Source organism: Rhinoderma darwinii, chromosome 4, assembly GCF_050947455.1.
Source record: "Rhinoderma darwinii isolate aRhiDar2 chromosome 4, aRhiDar2.hap1, whole genome shotgun sequence".
Classification (NCBI taxonomy): domain Eukaryota; kingdom Metazoa; phylum Chordata; class Amphibia; order Anura; family Rhinodermatidae; genus Rhinoderma; species Rhinoderma darwinii.
Window position 1 is genome coordinate 73,490,548 of NC_134690.1, and position 20,162 is coordinate 73,510,709.

General features: G+C 46.0%; 1 protein-coding gene across 1 annotated transcript in view; it reads right to left on the reverse strand.

Annotated features, from left to right (window-relative positions):
- Positions 1 to 4,185: 4,185 nt before the first annotated feature.
- The window catches only part of LOC142760419 (kyphoscoliosis peptidase-like), a 28,755-nt gene continuing 12,778 nt past the window's right edge, over positions 4,186 to 20,162 (reverse strand). Inside the window, exons 7-9 of the mRNA XM_075863606.1 lie at positions 15,175 to 15,357; positions 13,751 to 13,941; positions 4,186 to 5,081 (exon numbers count right to left, since the gene is read on the reverse strand). Of these exons, the coding sequence (XP_075719721.1) occupies positions 4,186 to 5,081; positions 13,751 to 13,941; positions 15,175 to 15,357 (1,270 nt within the window). The remainder of the gene's footprint in view (positions 5,082 to 13,750; positions 13,942 to 15,174; positions 15,358 to 20,162) is intronic.

Sequence of the window (20,162 nt, forward strand, 5' to 3'; positions counted from 1 at the left end):
TTCCCAACTGAAACATCAAAATCTACCCATTTCTGATATAGTGGAACAAGGTACTAATCATGCACAACAGAAATCTCTACATGAATTCCTCACTGGTTGCAACTGTTACATAGTCTCCAACATTTGAAAATGTTTTCCAGGGACACTTAGGATTTGGTGTCTTTGGTGGGTGTGTGGTATGTGGGCGTGGTTTATCTAGTGGGCGTGGCTAGTGGGGCGTGATTTTCTGCATACAAATGAAAAACTAACAAAATTTCCGCACTAGTTATGCTGACAGCTACTATGGTGGCCAGTATATTGCTGGTTATCTTGTTGTTTACAGGCAGGTGATGTCTCACTTTATCACTAGTGCTAGGCAATATGTGCTGACCACTACTGGTAGCGTAAAAAAACAGCGTAGATAGTGCAGCACTCAGTGCCCCTTGTAGATGGTGCTCCACACTGCCCCCAGTAAATATTGCCACACACTGCTCCCTTTAAATATTGCCACACACTGCTCCCTTTAGATATTGACACACACTGCTCCTTGTAGATTGTACCACAAACTGCTCTTTGTAGATAATGCCACAGGGCCCCCGGTAGATAGTTCCACATGGCCCCCCTGTAGATAGTGCCCAGTGCCTTTTGTAGATAATATCACAATGCCCCCTGTAGATAATGCCACACAGAACCCCTGTAGATGAGGCCACACACCCCTTGTAGATTATGCCACACACACTGCCTGTAGATTATGCCACACACACTGCCTGTAGATGATGCCACACACACGCACACACTGTAGATGATGCCCCACACCCCCATGTAGATGATGCCACACACCCCCTGTAGATAATGCCACACACAGCCTATCTGTAGATAGTGCCACACACCTACGGGTAGATAGTGCTACCAACCACCCCTGTATATAGTGCCACATACTCCCCTTGTATATAATTCCAAATACTCCCCCTGTATATAGTGCCACAAACTCCCCCTGTATATAGTGACACATACTCCCCCTGCAGATAGCCCTCCTCGCCCTGTAGATAGAGCCATTGTGGCTCCCTCTATGAGTAGAATACCCTAATGCTTTGGCCGGGGATTTCGCTGCAGGAGATGCCTCTGACGTCACTGCCCATATATGAACATTGAAGTCATGGGCTCACTCTATGAGCAGAATCCCCGGCCAGGTGTCGGCAACGCTTTGGCTGGGGATTCCGTCGCTGAAGGAAGAGCCCCTGACTTCATTGTCCATATATGGACAGTGATGTCGTCAGTGGCTCCCTCTGAACGAAATCCCTGGCCAGGCATCGGCAATGCTCTGACCGGTGATTCCGCTGTAGGAGGTGCCCCTGACGTCACTGCCCTTATATGGACAGTGAAGTCATGGGCTTCTGGGCTTCTCCTGGAGTGCCACAATCCCCAGCCAAAGCATTGCTGATGCCCTGGTCGGGAATTCCGCTCATAGTGAAAGCCCTGACTTCACTGTCCATAAAAGGGCAAAGCATCGGCAACACTTTGGCGGGGGATTTCGCTCCAGGAGATGTGAATGGCAGAGCAGGAAATGGATAGTTTCCTGCTCTGCCATAGTATATGATTATATCTGTGTCCTGAGGATGCAGATACAATTGAATGTAGCAGTTGCCGGGACAAGTCCCGCGACAGTAATTTGCCGGGACTGTCTCTGCAAATTTGGGACAGTCCCGGCAAAGTTGGGACAATTGGCAAGTATGCTGTTATAGAACCATACAGTTTATTCACAGAGACAGGACCATCATCCCTAGACTATCCTAAAACTGTCTACATGCGGGTGTTGCAGCAGCCGCCCTCAATCATTGCTTCAGCAAACTTAAAATGTTGAAAACCAGGGATTTCCATGTCCCACTCTAGCCAGTGCCAATCTGACACCTTTTGTCAATATCCAATCAGACCCTACAAAACTCCTCTGTAAGGGCACATCTTGGTCCTCCACCCTCCTTCACAAACTCACAGTTCTTTTTATACCATATTGGACTGCCAAACACCATATGTCATAAAACCAATCTCAGTCAAGGACACACAATCTAACTCATACATCTCCACAACAATTACATGTAGTTAATTTTTAATAAACATGTGTTACTATAATGAAGTGGTTTATTATAGGTGTGATTTTGCGGACATGGCCTACTATGGGTGTGGCTAAAGTGTAGGCCACATCGCTCATTGTAGGCAGCGTCACACTGGGGTTTCTTGAGCCCACCAAAGATAATGATTTTGAGGGTCTACCTTCCATCTGTTCAGATCCTGAGCAAACACTTGTATTTGCCTGATAAACTTTTTTGTTATTTTTGCATACACAGGACATATTATCAGTAAGGTTTAATATGTTATTCATCAGGTTGTGAATCAACTCATAAGAAATAGATCCTAGAGGCAAGTCAGTCGCTATAAGGGCATGACCAGACGTGGCGGAGTTCTGCATACACTGTCCGCATCAATGCCGTACAGAATCTGCGTTGCAGATTCTGTTGCGGCTTTGCCTAAAATGGCCATTAATTGGATGCGGACTAGCCGTTGCGTATTCAAGGGAAGAGGGCTTCCCTTCTCGTTATCAGTTCAGGATAGAGAGAAGGGACAGCCCTTTCCCTAGTAAAAGTAAAATAAATTCATACTTACCCGGCCGTTGTCTTGGTGACGCGTCCCTCTTTCAACATCCAGCCCGACCTCCCTGGATGACACGGCAGTCCATGTGACCGAAGCAGCCTGTGATTGGTTGCAGCCATCACTTGGACTGAAACATCATCCCGGGAGGCCGAACTGGAGGAAGAAGCAGGGAGTTCTCGGTAAGTAGGAACCTCTATTTTTTTTACAGGGTGATGTATATTGTGATCGGAAGTCACTGTCCAGGGTGCTGAAACAATTACTGACGATCGTTTAACTCTTTCAGCACCCTGGACAGTGACTATTTACTGACGTCGCCTAGCAACGCTCCCGTAATTACGGGTGCACACACATAGTCACCCGTAATTACGGGAGCCCCGTTGACTTCTTTGGGCCTGCCCGTGCCGTAATAACGGCCCGTGATTACGGGCGTTTTTATGTGTGCATGGGGCCTCAGTCTGGCTGTAGACCTAGAAATACATAGGTCCAGCCACAATGAAGAAATATCATGTTCGTAAAACAAATACGCTATGCAACACACATAACATCTGCAGACTTCATTGTGGAATTTTGACTCTCCATTGAAGACAATGGAGATATTCCGCAATGAGTCCGCAACAAGTCCGCTACACCTCCGCAACAACCAGTGTATGCTGCGGACACCAAATTCCACACCGCAGCCTATGGTCCACAGCGGAGTTTTCCGCAACGTGTAAACGAACCTCACTAAAAAGCTGTGGAAACCAATGGAGAAACGTGTACGCTGCGGATTTCCGCTGCGGACTGTCCGCAGCGGAATTCCAGAGCAATTCCGCCACGTCTGATCATGCCCTAAAGTCAGCTCCTAATGGGGTTGCGTTTTGCTGGACCCTTGAGGAACATTTGTGTAATTTTCTTTGTCTGTTTTTGGTTGGAAAAAAACACAGTAGCCTATTGTGCTGGTAGTCAATAGGTTAATATAAAGTTCTCTACAAATAATGTGTTTTTGATTGTGGCCTTCATTTTTCAGGGGTAAGGGAGATGGTGTCTTTTTTCAAAATGCAGCATTCTATAGGTGTGGTGTCCTTAAGGGAGTTGTCTATCTTTAATTTTAGTCCTCAGCAAAAAACTAAAACTGCCTGTGTGACCTGTGTTGAAGTTTGGAGAAGTTGTTCATGGTGTGCTTTTTAAACCATGTGTTCCTGTATGACATTTTCGGTGCAGTTTCTTTAGCTAAAGGCAGGAAGGGAAAAAATTCTGTAAAAAAAAAAAACTGTGTAAAAAATATGAGAATATTATCTAAAAGAATGGAAAGGGGTAAACTCAAGGGCTAGCGGTTCCTATGTGTATGTTCCTGCTTTAACAAGTCTATCTTTTAGTTTCAACTCCTTTTCTTTTATATACGAAACGATAGACTAAATGTGAACGCATTAGAAAAAAAAAGCACAACTGCAAGAACTGAACAAACCTTTAATCAAATAATCCCCATGTTGTAAAAAAATAAATACATTTTATATCAAATAAAGCATAACATATAAATTAAACCTTGTACCCGGTTGTTCGAAACACATCCATCCATTGAGTTTATTTACTGATTGCATATCTTAGGATATACTGCCAACTATTAGGTTTATTAGACGGGATCATGATCGAAAGTTCTTTCCTGTTAACTGTACTGCAGGTCACTTCCCAGTAACCACTGTCAGAATATATTAGAGGAATAAATTCTTTCCCATCAATACATACTTCAGACACATCAGGAATTTGGAGCTTAAAGGAGACATTGGTGCCCTTTGGAAGAACTCCTTCTAGAGGGTGGACAAGATGAAAGTTTTTGCCCCATGCAGAATATGTCAAAGGATATTCAGGCCACTTTACAGAGGGGTTGGTACAAATGATGAGATAGTTACATAGGTAGCTGTATGAAGAACTTTTACTATCTTCCGGTTTGGCAAAAATCTTCAGAACATACGTTCCTGAGCATGGATGGCGGACCTTTATTTCTGCTTTGTCCTCCGTTTGGGTAAGGAAGACATGTTGTTTCTCCATATCTGATGTCATTTGTATTTCATCAGAGTGTAAACTACATAAAAAGTTTAAGCCCCTGATTATTTTAAAGCTGAAGGTACAGTATCCATCCACTGTATGAATGACTGGTTCGGTGTGTGATGGTTCTAAAAGCCCAGCCTCTTCAGTCACCCAACTTGGACCAACAGGATTGTGGAGACATTTAGGGATTTTCATGGTGATTTTTAGTGCATGGCAAAGTATTTTATAGTCTAGAACCCACACAAATTGGCTTGTACGACCTGGTAACATGGCATATACACGTAGCACTTGTTGTCCAGTTTTCTGAAGGTAAACATCAAGCTTCATTCCGCATTTTAACAATTGAATTACTCCATGTTCAGCTCCATTGACATCAAAGGTGAATTTCAGATTTTGTCGACTTTCAATGGTAATAGAAACTTTTCCAGTTTCTAGAGGACAAAAAATAGAACAGAATAAAATGTTGGAAAATGTATTGTTCAGGATAGAAAAAAAAACCTGCATCCATCTGCAGCATCCCAGAAGATACCCTTCTGGTTCCCTGTTATTTGTATGTCATGCATTGTATGTGTTTTACATGTCTTTATTATTTTTCACACAGTGTGCTGTTCACCAGCTGAAGAGAAGGATGAAGGTATCAGTGGGGAGCCACTAGAGGGTGCATTGTACATCTAGCATTGTTTGAAAAGGGGGTGGAGCCTGGCTACAGCCCTAGAGCCTCACTCTGACTCTGTCTCACAGTCTACACAGAGGAGTCGGGTCGTGTCTGTGAGGAGACAGACATGTCTGCTAGCTGCTCTGACACAGCAGATTAATACAATCCTTTCAACTGGCAACAGGTCTCAGCACCTGCAGCCCAATGCAAGAGGAGGAACAGTAAGGAGATTGTAACCAGCATATCATCTCTATCATCACCACAGCAAGTATTATTTAGCTGAAAAGCTGTCTGTCTGTTTCTGAGGAGAAGTCTATATAATATTGGGCCTCAGAACTCCTGCTGGCGCTGTTACCGCACGCCACAATTAATATAAGAAGTGTCTATCAAGTCACTCAACTACAACCCTCATCACTGAGAAAAGTGAGTTCATTTATTACACACGCTGCTGGAAAAGTGAATGATTTCTAGATATAGCTGGACAATTGAAACCCTCATTGGTCACCCACTGGTCCCTTCTTCCCCTCAACTGTTGAAGTGGACAGAAGATAACGTGCCTCCATTTTGGAAGACTGTATAAAGTTCTTCAGTAAACGTGAGTTATTCAAATCTCCTGTGTCGTCTGGTCCCTGCACTGCATAACATCAAGGGCACCCCACATACCACCTTGCCAGGCGCACACATACTACTACCACCATCACGGGAGTTGCTACGGGGGAAAAGACTATCACCACCATCATCCATAGTGCAGCCCCCCTGTCACTGTGCCAGCCCGAGAAGGAGCGAGGGAGGAGAGGTAGAGATTCCTACAGATACCTCAGGCCATACACCGTGCACTTCACTACTGCTCCCATCCTCCTGGGAAGCTCTTCCTCGTGGTTGCTGCATATAAACTTTGGCGTCACGAACAGGATACGTTTAAATCTCATGTGGGCCCCAAACCAGAGAGACTTTGTCCCAAAGCCCTGGTCCCCACCGTACAAAGCTGCAACCGCAGCTGCAAGAGACTATTTCAGCCCCAAAAGGGGTTAAAATCACTGTTTCCCGGCAGTTCCAGCCCAAAAGGGGTTAATCCGCCATTTTACCTCACAAACTGCTGCGTCACAGTTCCATTTACCCGCTCCAGACAGGTTAACCTGCGGCGCCAGTCCGCGCCACCATCTGGATGATTATAGGAACTCACAATATCCAGCACAGGCAAGAGGGAACGGCCGAAAATTGCTAGGCGCCGCCATCTTGGATGAGTGAAGCCTCTGCACGGCACCTCCACCGCGGATCCCCTGCAACCAGCAACTCTCCCAAAAACATCACAGGAGAGCAACGGAACAGCCCGGTAACAAAGTACAGCCCAGAGGGAAGCAACAGCATACCATCGGTGAGTCCCGATTCAATTGGCCATCAAGTTAACCCCTGCTGTACCACCACCGGTGCCCAATAAAAAGCCCGGGAGCATCCTGGACATCACTCCGGACCCAATAAAAAGTCCGGGAGCACCTTTAACAAGACCCCCGACTCAGTTAAAAGTCCGGGAGCGCCAATAATAGACATTGGAAAAATTTAAAGGGACAGTAACAATGTCGGACTCAAGTGACACGGAAGAGCCCGGTCTCAGCACGGTCACTACACCGGCCATGACAGAAAGAACAACACCTGCTGCAGCAGCCTGCATCATGCCGCTGTCCATGCCCTACTATGCAGGGGCCCCATGGCTGCCCCACTACAAAGGTGAACCACACACCTTAAAAGACTTTAGAAAAAAGATGCTTGCCATGTTCCGCCTCTACCCCATTCCAGAAGAACAGAAGGTAGAGATCTTAATGGGACAACTACAAGATGTGGCCCTAAAAGAAGTGGAGTCCTGGCCACGTATCCAAAAGAAGGCTGTGGGTCAGATCCTGGTCCAGCTACGTACCACCTTTGAGCCCAAATCCATCTCTGAGCTCAGGATGAGGTTCATGGACAGAGTTCAGCAACCAGGTGAGACACTCCGAAATTTTGCTCTTTCCTTACAGGAGACCATGAGGGCCATGATACAAGCCGACCCCCATGAGGCTGAAAAAGCAGACAGAATCCTGAGGGAGCAGTTCATTGAAGGAGTCGCCTCAGATTCCATGAGTCATCAACTACAAATGATGTCCGTCCAGAACCCTGACAGCACCTTCCATGAGTTTAAAGAACTGGCCATAGAGGTACTAGAAAGAAGGCCCAGAAGAAGAACAGTCAGGGCTACCACCCCTCTTAAAGAGGCAGAAGAGGAACCTGCCCCAGTAGCACCACATCCAACACCTTGCAAGCCCATCACCTACCAGGCTACACAGGCTCAAATCATAGCTGGAGGAGATCAGTACCAAGATCAACTGAAACTCATTGCCAAAAGCCTGGAGCAAGTCTGCCAACGACTGGAGAATCTAGAAGCCAGCTCTCCAGTAAAATGTGAGCTGCCAACATCTAGAGACAGTTATCCAAATAGTCCTAGCAAGCGCTACCGCAATAGTCCCAACAAAACGTCGACAGATCGCTTTGATGAACATGGGAGACCTGCCTGCAGACACTGCCATAAGATAGGTCACCAAGAACGTCAATGCTGGGCGTTAAACGGACGTCTCCCGAGGCAGAGGACCATTCCTCGGGAGGAGAAATAATAGGTCCCAAAGATCCAAAATGGCTGCCACGGTTTGTCGGACCTCGTCCAGAAGTTACCATCCGCATCAATGGAGTACCATTTGCTGCCCTCCTGGATACGGGATCCCAAGTGACAACCATCCAGCAGGCCGCCTTTGAACAACACTGGAGTAGCGAGATCCTGATGCAACCTCCAGAAGCCTGGTTAGACGTCATCGCTACCAACGGCCAGTCCCTACCTCTGCACGGGTACTGGGAGCCTACTGTCCAAGTGGGAGGAGTGCACTTACCTCAGCAAGGAGTCCTCGTGATCAAAGTTAAAGATCAAGGACAACCCACAGTAATTCTGGGAATGAACATCCTAAAGCACTGCTATGGAGAAATGCTAGAGGCCCTACGACAATCCGTCCCCACGGCTTCCCAGGCTGCCCAGAAGGTAATACACAAGACCATCCGTGTACTGGCTGCCCAACAGCGATTCACCAACGCCAGAGGAGAGATCTGCAGAGCTCGCATCAAGGACCACCATCCAGTAACCCTAAAACCTGGCACAGAAACACTGCTATGGTGTCGGGCCCGTTCAGGCCTACAAGGACTTGACTACCAAGCCCTAGTGGAACCAATACCACTAGATGAACATCCAATGGTTATGGCTGCCCGAAGTTTAGTGACTGTGGTCGAAGGGAAAGGACCCATCCGTCTTCTCAACTTAGGAGACCATTCAGTAACCCTGAGGAAGTACTACCCTGTAGCACAGCTGTCCCAACTCAGTGTGCAAGACCTGGTGGACATTCCAACTGTCACCGCTAAACAGGCTGCACAGCAACTAAAGACGTCAGAAGAAGCACCAGTAACACCCTGGTGGGGAGAAATCCATGTGGGAACTGCAACAACACCTGCCTACCAGATCCAAGGAGTACTTGAAGTGGCTCAGGATAGCCATGAAGCCTTCAGTAAGCATCCTCTGGACAATGGGAGAGCAAAAGACATTGAGCACACTATTCCCACTGGTACTCATCCTCCCATTAAGGAAAGACACAGGCCTACACCACCTGCCCTATACCAAGACGTGAAACAAATGGTCCACGACATGAAAGAGGCCAAAGTCATCCAAGAAAGTCACAGCCCCTGGGCTGCACCACTAGTTCTTGTCAGGAAGAAAGATGGCAACCTTCGCTTCTGTGTGGATTACAGAAAAATTAATAACATTATCCACAAGGATGCCTATCCTCTTCCAAGGATTGAAGAATCTCTGACAGCCCTGGGATCAGCTGCCTACTTCTCTACACTGGATCTCACAAGTGGTTACTGGCAAGTACCAATGTCTCCAGCTGATAGGGAGAAGACAGCCTTCACCACCTCAATGGGCTTATTCGAGTTCAATTGCATGCCCTTCGGACTGTGCAATGCTCCTGGAACATTCCAAAGGCTGATGGAAAGATGCCTAGGTCACAGGAACTTTGAGACTGTGCTCCTATATCTGGATGACGTCATAGTCTACTCCAAGTCCTATGAAGATCATCTCAAGCATCTAGCTGAAGTGTTCCAGGTCCTAACCAAAAATGGCTTAAAAATCAAACCCTCCAAGTGTCACCTCCTCCAACCTCAAGTCCAGTACTTGGGACATATAGTGAGCGCCGAAGGCATAAAGCCAGATCCTGAGAAGATAGCTGCTGTCCACAGTTGGCCTACACCTACCACTGTGAAGGAAGTAAGAAGCTTTCTCGGATTTGCCGGGTACTACCGGAGATTCATTCCTCATTTTGCCCGCATCGCTGAACCGCTACAAGAACTCTTGAGGGGGCACCCTAAAGAACACTTGAAGAGGAGAATTCCCATTAACTGGAAAGAAGAACAAGAAATTGCCTTCCAGTTACTAAAAAGATTATTGACTGAACCACCCATTCTGGGCTACCCAGATTACAGCCTGCCCTTCCATCTTTACACAGATGCAAGCAACCAAGGACTTGGTGCAGTGCTGGCCCAACAACAAGGAGACAAAGAAAGAGTGATCGCCTATGCAAGTAGAGCACTCAAAGGAGCTGAAAGAAACGATCAGAACTATAGTTCCTTCAAGCTGGAGTTCCTTGCATTGGTCTGGGCTGTCACAGAGAAGTTTAAGGACTACCTTGCCGCTTCTTCCTTCACTGTCTTCACAGATAACAACCCGCTAGCACACCTGAACACCGCAAGGCTGGGAGCCTTAGAACAGAGATGGGCTTCACGATTAGCAAATTACAACTTCGTGGTCAAATACAGAACAGGCAAGTCCAACATCAATGCGGATGCCTTGTCCCGCCTGCCTACAGGAGAAGACGCGGAGAATCCTGATGATGACAACCACAAAGAGGAAGTAGAGATGCCTGCATTCTACAACCGCTTTGCAGATCCTGATGCTATCAACAACAAAACCCAGGTACATTGTTCTTCCCAACAGGCCAAGAAGCAGTCACCAGAACAAGAACAATGGGCCCTGTTGCAAGCTGAGAGCAGAGTGATTGGAGATATCCTAGACTACCTGGATACCCAAAAAATACCCATTAGAATCCGCCGAGGCAACACAAACCCAGAACTACTTCGCCTTTGGAGACAAAGGAAACGTCTCTTTGAAGAGAATGGTCTGCTGCTGAGGAGAGTGCTGGATCCCATCACCAGTAATCGGCTGCACCAAATTGTCATCCCAAGGAGAGATGCCAAAGTTGTCCTTGAGGCATACCACAACAAGTCTGGACACTTTGGAGTTCAAAAGACAGAAGCTACAATTCGCAGAAGATTCTATTGGATCGGAATTAGAGGTGATGTCGAGAAATGGTGTCAAGAATGTACTGCTTGTGCCTTAGCAAGAGGAGAGAAGCCAAACCAAAAGGCCCCTCTGCATCCTATCGTGAGTCATCGACCGCTGGAGATCGTGGCCATCGACCATGTGAAAATGGAGCCAAGTAGAACAGGATACACCTATGCCATGACCATCATCGACCATTACACCAAATTCACAGTCGCAGTACCAGTAAAGGACTTGACAGCAAAGACCACCGCTGCAGTCTTCCTAAAAACTTTCCTTCTACCCTATGGCTGTCCTGAGAAGATCTTGACAGATAGAGGTTCTGCATTTGAATCCCAACTATTTCAGGAACTTTGTCAGCTGTACAACTGTAAGAAACTAAGAACAACCGCTTACCATCCCCAAGGAAATGGGTTGTGTGAGAAGATGAACCAGATTCTGATTGAGATGCTCAGAACTTTACCGCCTCATCAGAGAGCTGTCTGGCCAAATCATTTGCCTGAGTTGGTGTACATCTACAACAACACTATGCAAGCCTCCACAGGTTACACCCCATACTTCCTATTGTTCGGAAGACAAGGAAAGCTGCCTTCAGACATTTCATTGAATGTGTCCGTTCCAGATGACTTGAACCCTCTACCAACCACAGAGTGGGTGAGTGAACACCAAAGACGCATGGCTGATGCAAATGAAATTGTTGAAGCTAGGATGGAAGAAGCGAGAAAGAAGCAACAACATGATTATGACCAACATGCTAATGCTAAACCCTTTCAAGTTGGAGACCTTGTCTGGTTGAAAAACTTTCAAAGAACCAGCAAATTGGACACTAAGTGGGAAAGAATCCCTTATACCATCAAGGCTGTCCCATACCAAGGAACAGATATCTATGAGATCCAAAGAGATGGTAAACAACCGCAAATTGTCCACCGTAACAGGCTTAAACTGTGCCTACAAGATCAACAGTTGCCTACCATTGAACAGGAAATATCAATTGAAGAACCAGTTGCAATTGATCTACCAGAAGTAACTGAAGCTATTGAAGCAACAACTACTGAGTCCTCAACTCAAGAGCAACACTTGGACATAAAGAACCCACTGAGTTGGTGGTTTACCCCAATTTTGTCATTCCTTGCACCTGATCCTACACCTACAGTGTCTACAACTCACACAGAGGACAGATCACATCATGTACCTGCTGTTGTTGTACCTGAACCTGTCAGGAGATCAGAGAGAACCACTAAAGGAGTGAAACCAGTTCGCTATAGGGATTGAATATAATTGCAAGTAGGGAACAAGAAAGACTCTTATGTTCTAGAGCCCCTTCTTCATTTCTTCATTTATTCCTATCCAAGTTAGGCCGAAGCCTACCAACCCTTGTTACGTTCAAGAGGGAATATCCCCATAGACTCTGACGTACCAGAGCCCCTCATATCCTAAGTGCCATAAACTGTTGGACACTGCCGCTCATCTTGACTTGAGACTTCTGCCCCTCATCTTCCAACTGTTACAGAAGAAATCTTCGCCCCTATTCCCCCATCGAGAGTCAAGAATACAGGAATACAATGTTATTAAGATGTTTGCATTTCATGTTAACCCTTTTTACATCTTTTAGGCTGTTCATATCCAAGAAAACGACGAGGACGTCTTGTCTTAAGTCCGGGAGTATGCAGCATCCCAGAAGATACCCTTCTGGTTCCCTGTTATTTGTATGTCATGCATTGTATGTGTTTTACATGTCTTTATTATTTTTCACACAGTGTGCTGTTCACCAGCTGAAGAGAAGGATGAAGGTATCAGTGGGGAGCCACTAGAGGGTGCATTGTACATCTAGCATTGTTTGAAAAGGGGGTGGAGCCTGGCTACAGCCCTAGAGCCTCACTCTGACTCTGTCTCACAGTCTACACAGAGGAGTCGGGTCGTGTCTGTGAGGAGACAGACATGTCTGCTAGCTGCTCTGACACAGCAGATTAATACAATCCTTTCAACTGGCAACAGGTCTCAGCACCTGCAGCCCAATGCAAGAGGAGGAACAGTAAGGAGATTGTAACCAGCATATCATCTCTATCATCACCACAGCAAGTATTATTTAGCTGAAAAGCTGTCTGTCTGTTTCTGAGGAGAAGTCTATATAATATTGGGCCTCAGAACTCCTGCTGGCGCTGTTACCGCACGCCACAATTAATATAAGAAGTGTCTATCAAGTCACTCAACTACAACCCTCATCACTGAGAAAAGTGAGTTCATTTATTACACACGCTGCTGGAAAAGTGAATGATTTCTAGATATAGCTGGACAATTGAAACCCTCATTGGTCACCCACTGGTCCCTTCTTCCCCTCAACTGTTGAAGTGGACAGAAGATAACGTGCCTCCATTTTGGAAGACTGTATAAAGTTCTTCAGTAAACGTGAGTTATTCAAATCTCCTGTGTCGTCTGGTCCCTGCACTGCATAACATCAAGGGCACCCCACATACCACCTTGCCAGGCGCACACATACTACTACCACCATCACGGGAGTTGCTACGGGGGAAAAGACTATCACCACCATCATCCATAGTGCAGCCCCCCTGTCACTGTGCCAGCCCGAGAAGGAGCGAGGGAGGAGAGGTAGAGATTCCTACAGATACCTCAGGCCATACACCGTGCACTTCACTACTGCTCCCATCCTCCTGGGAAGCTCTTCCTCGTGGTTGCTGCACATCTACAAAGTTGCATAGCTTTGGCTGATTGTCATGAGACAAGGGCTCATGTACATGGGTGTAATGCAGCTCCATACAACACCCGAGCAGCCTATTGGGCCATATTGTACATACATACATACCAACTATTTCATAAAAAAGCATACATACTCCATCTAACACTGAATAACAGAGGTATTTTGTCACCACATGGAAAGTCTATGACCCTGCAGCAGTGTTACAATTTGCAGGACCGTGTTATAAATGGTTGCTTCGAAGTCCTCCTTTACGAGAGCTGCTCTTAGTCTAATAGAGGAGGGCTCCGGATGGCCCCATTACATCACTATATCTGTTTCTGTTTACCTGAATTTATTGTTCCCGTTTCGGGCTGAACAGACAAAAGTCCCAAGTTATAGAAGTCTCCTTTGCGAAACACCAACTGTTGAAATTGTTTTCGGGATACCCTTGGCTGCAGTAATTGATGCTCTGTCTTATCTGGATAGTGGTTTTCAATGAAAAGAGCAGGGTGGGTCAAAAAAAAAAATTCATTGTACCTGTAGAGTTGAGAATAGCAGAATGTCAAAAAGTTATTCACTGTATATAAACAATGATCTACCACTGGGGCTACCATTCTCTACACTCGTCCTTTATTAAATAAGTTCTACAGATACTGATAAAGCCAATTTCCATACCAAGCAAGGGCAAAGCATCATGACAGGCATGTTATGCTAAGGTCATGCTACATTTTCACTTCATCAATAAAATAATCGTCATAAGTATAAGGGCTGCCTTTGTGTTCTTCTAATTTTACATGGAGGCATGCAGAATAACATTTCTGTGCATGCTATATTAGTGAGGTATATCCCCTACAAACAATGCTTCTAAGAGTGGTGTGCATATAGTTCCCAGTGGTCTGCATGACGTGCATTATTTTCATGGCCCATAACAGTTTCATCACAGTAGAAAAATAATGACATTGTTGAAGACATGACTGACGTGCATTCTTTTATGACATACACCCACTTGTGGTTATCATTAAAAGCCTATGTTGCTTTTCCGAAATTGTTGATGTCTCTAATTTTTCTCTGTTCAGAATGCCAGATACTTGTGTGTTACATTAGCAAGCCAGGGGCGTATATAGGGGGCTGCTGGCCAGCATATGCCTGGGTGCTCAGGGGGTGGGCACCATCAGGCCAATCTCTCTTGGCCAGGATATTTAGATACATGGCTAGAGCATAACTTTCACCATACTTGTATTGTGTTCATGAAATTATCATTTGTAGGGTTCAATAATGAAAAAAAGATTTGACAGTAACTCTAATAGTAAATCTATCAGGAAAATTCCAGATAGTCAAAGGAAATCAGTGTGTGCACGGGAAAACATATAAACTTTGAAGATCAGTGGCGGAACTAACACTATAGCAGATAAAGCGGCTGCTACGGGGCCCTATGGGCTTTTTTCGTAAATCTGAGCAGTTGGTGTATGGGATTATAGACTTTCTATTGAGCTTGTACACCAACTGCTCGTTTTAGAAATCATGGGGGTCTCAGTGCTCGGAACCCCACCGATCAAAACTTCTGACGTGTCCCTATGACATGTCAGAAGTTTTCTGAAAGTTTAGTTACCCTTTAAACTAGATGGTCTTTTATCAAACTTACTATGTTACAAAATTACTTATGTGCTGCATATTCAAGCTATCAATGTTCAGATAAATACTGAGAACCATAAATGGAAGACGCAGTTCGACTTTTTCTCTACTTGACAGTGGCAATTACAAAATACTCACTCGAATGTGAATTTGCTTTCATCTATATGACCAGCTCCCCATGTACTGTCAAGTGGATGCCAGCTTCCTTCCAGGTAAACCATGTTCCAAGCATGATTGCTGTCATCAGGTATATTCTGACCCACTTGGTATCCTGCTCCCTTCGCATAGCCATTGACTGTCATACATGTTATACCTGCACGACTGCATGAAAAAAGTCACTTGAAATAAAACGGAATATTTATGTGTTTATATTATATTTATAACATGAATAAATAATGGGTCATAATTGCCTATTATTTCAAGAAGATGGCTCCATGTTAGAGGAGCATGACAAAATGATTCACCAAAGAGAGAGTTGTGCACCCCTTAGGTAAGATAGTATTATATAATAATAATATATATAATTTTTTTTAAAAAGCTTGCAAAAGTGTACATAGCCTTTAAGACATAAAGGCCTTTCGATTAGTAAATTGTACTTTTTACTTTATATACATTTTCAGGGAATCAAATCTAAATGCTTATTCTAACCATCTTAAAGCGTACCTAACTTTTGTGGTGACTTTTCAGAATAAGCTGTCATATGTGTGTGCATGAGGAATAACACTATTTCTGGCTATTATATGACTTGTATTCTGCATTTTTTAGCATTTTTTTTTTTCCCTCTGCAGGCTCCATCTCTAAGTCTCAGTTGTCTCTGAGCTAGTGAGCGGAGCCTAACTTCTATCATATCTTCTATACACTGCACACAGAGAAGAGGAGAATCTTTCTCTATCTGTCACTTTTATAGAAGCTGCAGCACCATGGAAGTCATTACACAGCAGTAATGAGCAGTGTAGCTGAGAATCCAGCACTGGGGTACGACAGTGACACTAGGAAAATGCAGCACATCTGTGTCTCTCTCTGTCTTTCTCTGTCTCTCTCTCTCTCTATCACTCTGCTACTGCTACCTTTCCCCTCCCCTCTCCATAGACCTCTAAGGGCAGCTGTAACCTGATCCCTCAGTGAGCTAAGTGTGTCTTGTCTTAAGAAGACAGAAAATGCAGTAAAAGGTGACTGAGTGCGTAAACAGTTAGGAGGGAGTGGGAGGAAGAAGCCTGATAATTGAAGAAAGAGGCATTTTTCTCTAATAATATATATTATAATGTTTCTTATATTGCTTGTACTATTGATTTATGCAAAGTTTGTTAAAAAGCTAAGGTGGGTTTACACGGGCAGATATTCCTCGTGTTTACCACTTTTAAATGAAACATCAATCAACAATACATCTTGTTGATCATCGCTTGTTGCTCCCTTTAAACGAAGCAATGATCGTTTAGTATGGGGATGAAAGTTACTACAATCGCTCGTCCCCATTTGCATCATGTCGGCAGCACATCTACTTGTTTACACAGGGGAATGTGCTGCCGACTAGCAACCATTTTTTAAGCTGCGTAAAAGATGCGATCAGCCAATGAATCAGCGTTTGCTCGCTCATCGGCTCATCTTTGCACTATTTACACAGGTGAATAATTGGGAATGAGCATTCGTATGAAGGGCCTTAAGGGTCCATTTAAAATCTGTTTCAAACAATATCTTATTTGTATCTTTTCCTCATTGACTTAAGTAGGTAATTTTTCACTACACCATTATGGTGTGAACAAGGCCTTAAAGTCTACTAAGATTTAAAAAAAACAAGAAACTAAATGTTTGCTTTTTTTTCTTCTTCCAGGAATGCTGCTACTCTTGTCCAATCACTGTGTTTGGAGTTGCAGCAAGTGTGGCACTATTTCTAGGGGGGGGGGGGGATTTCCTTGTCATCCTAAGCAGCAGCACAGAAACCAATGGGTTAATTCCCCACTGCTGGTAGGACAGGTGACAAGAAACAATAAACAGGAATTTTTTGTGGTGCCCCAGTATGTTATGTCTGTCTTTCCCCTCTTGTTTGTTTGGGTGGGAGTGTGACCCTACCAGAAGTGTCTTCAGGGGAAGAGTTACATCCTAGGGGGATCTGCCTTCTGGGAGGGGCTATAGTCCCTGTAGTATTTAAAGCGTCATATATGGTTGCGATAGGTGCTTGTGCAGAAATTGCTCATAGGCTGCTGGATTGTCTGCTTGCCCTTTCAAAGTAAATGTCCTATTACACGGCCTGTCCTGGGCCGTGTAAATGAGCGTTGGTCAACGAGACAGCTCATTGATCGGCACTTGTTTGCTCCTTTCACAAGGAGCTAGCATGTAGTATGGGGACGAGCACTCGTTACTCCGATCGCTCGTCCCCATACATTATTACACAGGGAGATGTGCTGCCAACAACAATAATATTTTTCATTTTTAAAACGATACGATCAGCAGATGAATGATCGTTGCCCTGTTTACACAGGGTCAGTGGCGGTTCCTCATATGGGCGGTTCAAGCTCCCAGGGTACCCATTGCCACCCAAATTGCACATAAGTTAAAAAAAACTATCCAGGGCTGCTGCCGACCACATTCTCGCTATCATCGGTCCCACCTGCTGATGAAGAGGTGATGGGGTCATGTGCAGGGGGATTCAATTGTGGCCAGGGGGCCCCAGCGGCACAGCACATCAGTTGTAGAGAGCGGACTGTCAGACATAGCACTGCAGAGGAAGAGGCTCTGGTAAGTGTGTGTGTATAGTGAACATAATGTAAGTCTATATAGTGTGTAGTGTGTGTATAGTGTATATAGGGTAAGTCTATATAATGTGTGCTGTGTGTATAGTGTATATAGTGTAAGTCTATACAATGTGTATTGTGTGTATAGTGTACATAGTGTAAGGCTATATAGTGTGTAGTGTGTATATAGTATAAGTGTAAAGGATCTGCCAGACACAGCTTCTGTGTCGACGCCCGTGGTTAATCAGTCTGCACCTGCTCCTAAGTCTGATAGAGTGACTCGATCTGCTACCACTCAGGCTGGTAGGCTCAGGAGTGGGAGAACCTATCACAGCCTGGCCAGACGGTTCTAGCTCCCACCCTCGGTCTATTTATACCTTCATTTCCTGCTTGTCTCTGCCTGTGATTCTTTCCTGTTTCCTGGCTCTGCTGCTCCTGCTATCATTATTGACCTTGCTTCATTTTGACCCTGGCTTTTCTGACTACGCTCCTGCTCTGCGTTTGGTACCTCGTACACTCCTGGTTTGACTCGGCTCGTTCACTACTCTTGTTGCTCACGGTCTTGCCGTGGGCAACTGCCCCATTTTCCTTAGCTTCTGTGTACCCTTGTCTGTTTGTCTGTCGTGCACATATTGAGCGTAGGGACCATCGCCCAGTTGTACGCCGTCGCCTAGGATGGGTCGTGCAATTAGGCAGGGACTGAGTGGTGGGTAGATTAGGGCTCACTTGTCTGTCTCCCTACCCCGTCATTACACAATTCTTCTGGGATTGGATGGGGAGCCCACGTATTAGCTCAGAGGAAGCAGGATCATTGGACCCCCCAAGAACAATGCCTATCTTCAAATCTAAGAGAACTGATAGCAGTCTCAAATGCGTAAACACATTTCCAGCCCTTGTTAGAAGGCAGAGCGGTAAAGATACAGTCAGACAATATCGTGACTGTCAGTTATCGGAATAGACAGGGTGGCACCAGATCCATCTTATTACAGAAAGAAACAGCGCGGATGATGAGATGGGCAGAAGTCCATGTGCAGGATCTAGTGCAGGGGTCTCAAGCACGCGGCCCCTGGGGCTGTCATCTGCGGCCCGCGGGACACAGAGCCGCTAGTACAGACTCTGCTTCGAGACTCTGGAATTCCCTGACATTGCTGTCCACATATGAACAGCAATGTCTGGGGCTTCCCCAGAGCCGGAGTCCCGTGCAGAACGCTAGTACAGGCTCTGCTCCGAGACTCTGTGGAATTCCCTGACATCGCTGTCCATATATGGACAGTGTGTCAGGGTCTTTCCCAGAGCGCAGTCCCGGGCAGAGCGCTAGTATTGGCTCTGCTCCGGGACTCTGTGGAATTCCCTGACATCGGTGTCCATGTTTGGCTAGTATAGGCTCTGCTCTGGGACTCTGGGGAAGCCTCTCACATCGCTGTCCATACATCGACAATGATGTCAGGGGCTTCACCAGAGCAGGAGTCCCAGTGATGTCAGGAGCACAGCTGGAGTCCCAGGAAGAGCCTACTAGCGCTCTGCCCGGGACTCCAGCTCTGGTGTTGCCCCTGACATCTCTGTCCATATATGGACAGTGATGTCAGGAGCAGAGCTGGAATCCCAGGCAGAGTGCTAGAAGTGGCTCTGCTCTGGGACCCCAGCTCTGGGCAAGCCCCTGACATCACTGTGGCAACATCTGCGGAGGGCACTGTGGCAGCATCTGCGAAGGGCACTGTGGCAGAATCCGCAGAGAGCACTGTGGCAGCATCTACGGAGGGCTCTGTGGCAGCATCTACGGATGGCACTGTGGCAGTATCTACGGAGGGCACTGTGGCAGCATCTATGGAGGGCACTGTGGCAGCATCTATGGAGGGCACTGTGGCAGCATCTACGGAGGGCACTGTGGCAGCATCTACAGAGGGCACTGTGGAAGCATCTACAGAGGGCACTGTGGCAGCATCTACAGAGGGCACCATGGCAGCATCTACAGAGGGCACTGTGGCAGCATCTACAGAGGGAACTGTGGCAGCATCTACAGAGGGCACTGTAGCAGCATATACAGAGGGCACTGTAGCAGCATATACAGAGGACACTGTGGCAGCATCTACAGAGGGCACCGTGGCAGCATCTACAGAGGGCACTGTGGCAGCATGTACAGAGGACACTGTGGCATTATTTAGGGCTGTGTTGCATTATCCACAGAGGGAACTGTGGCATTATCTACAGAGGGCACTGTGGCATTATCTAGGGGTGTGTTGCATTATCTACAGAGGGCACTGTGGCATTATCTACAGAGGGCACTGTGGCAGCATCTATAGAGGACTCTGCGGCAGTATCTACAGAGGGCACTGCGGCAGCATCCACAGAGGGCACTGCGGCAGCATCCACAGAGGGCACTTTGGCACTATCTAAAAA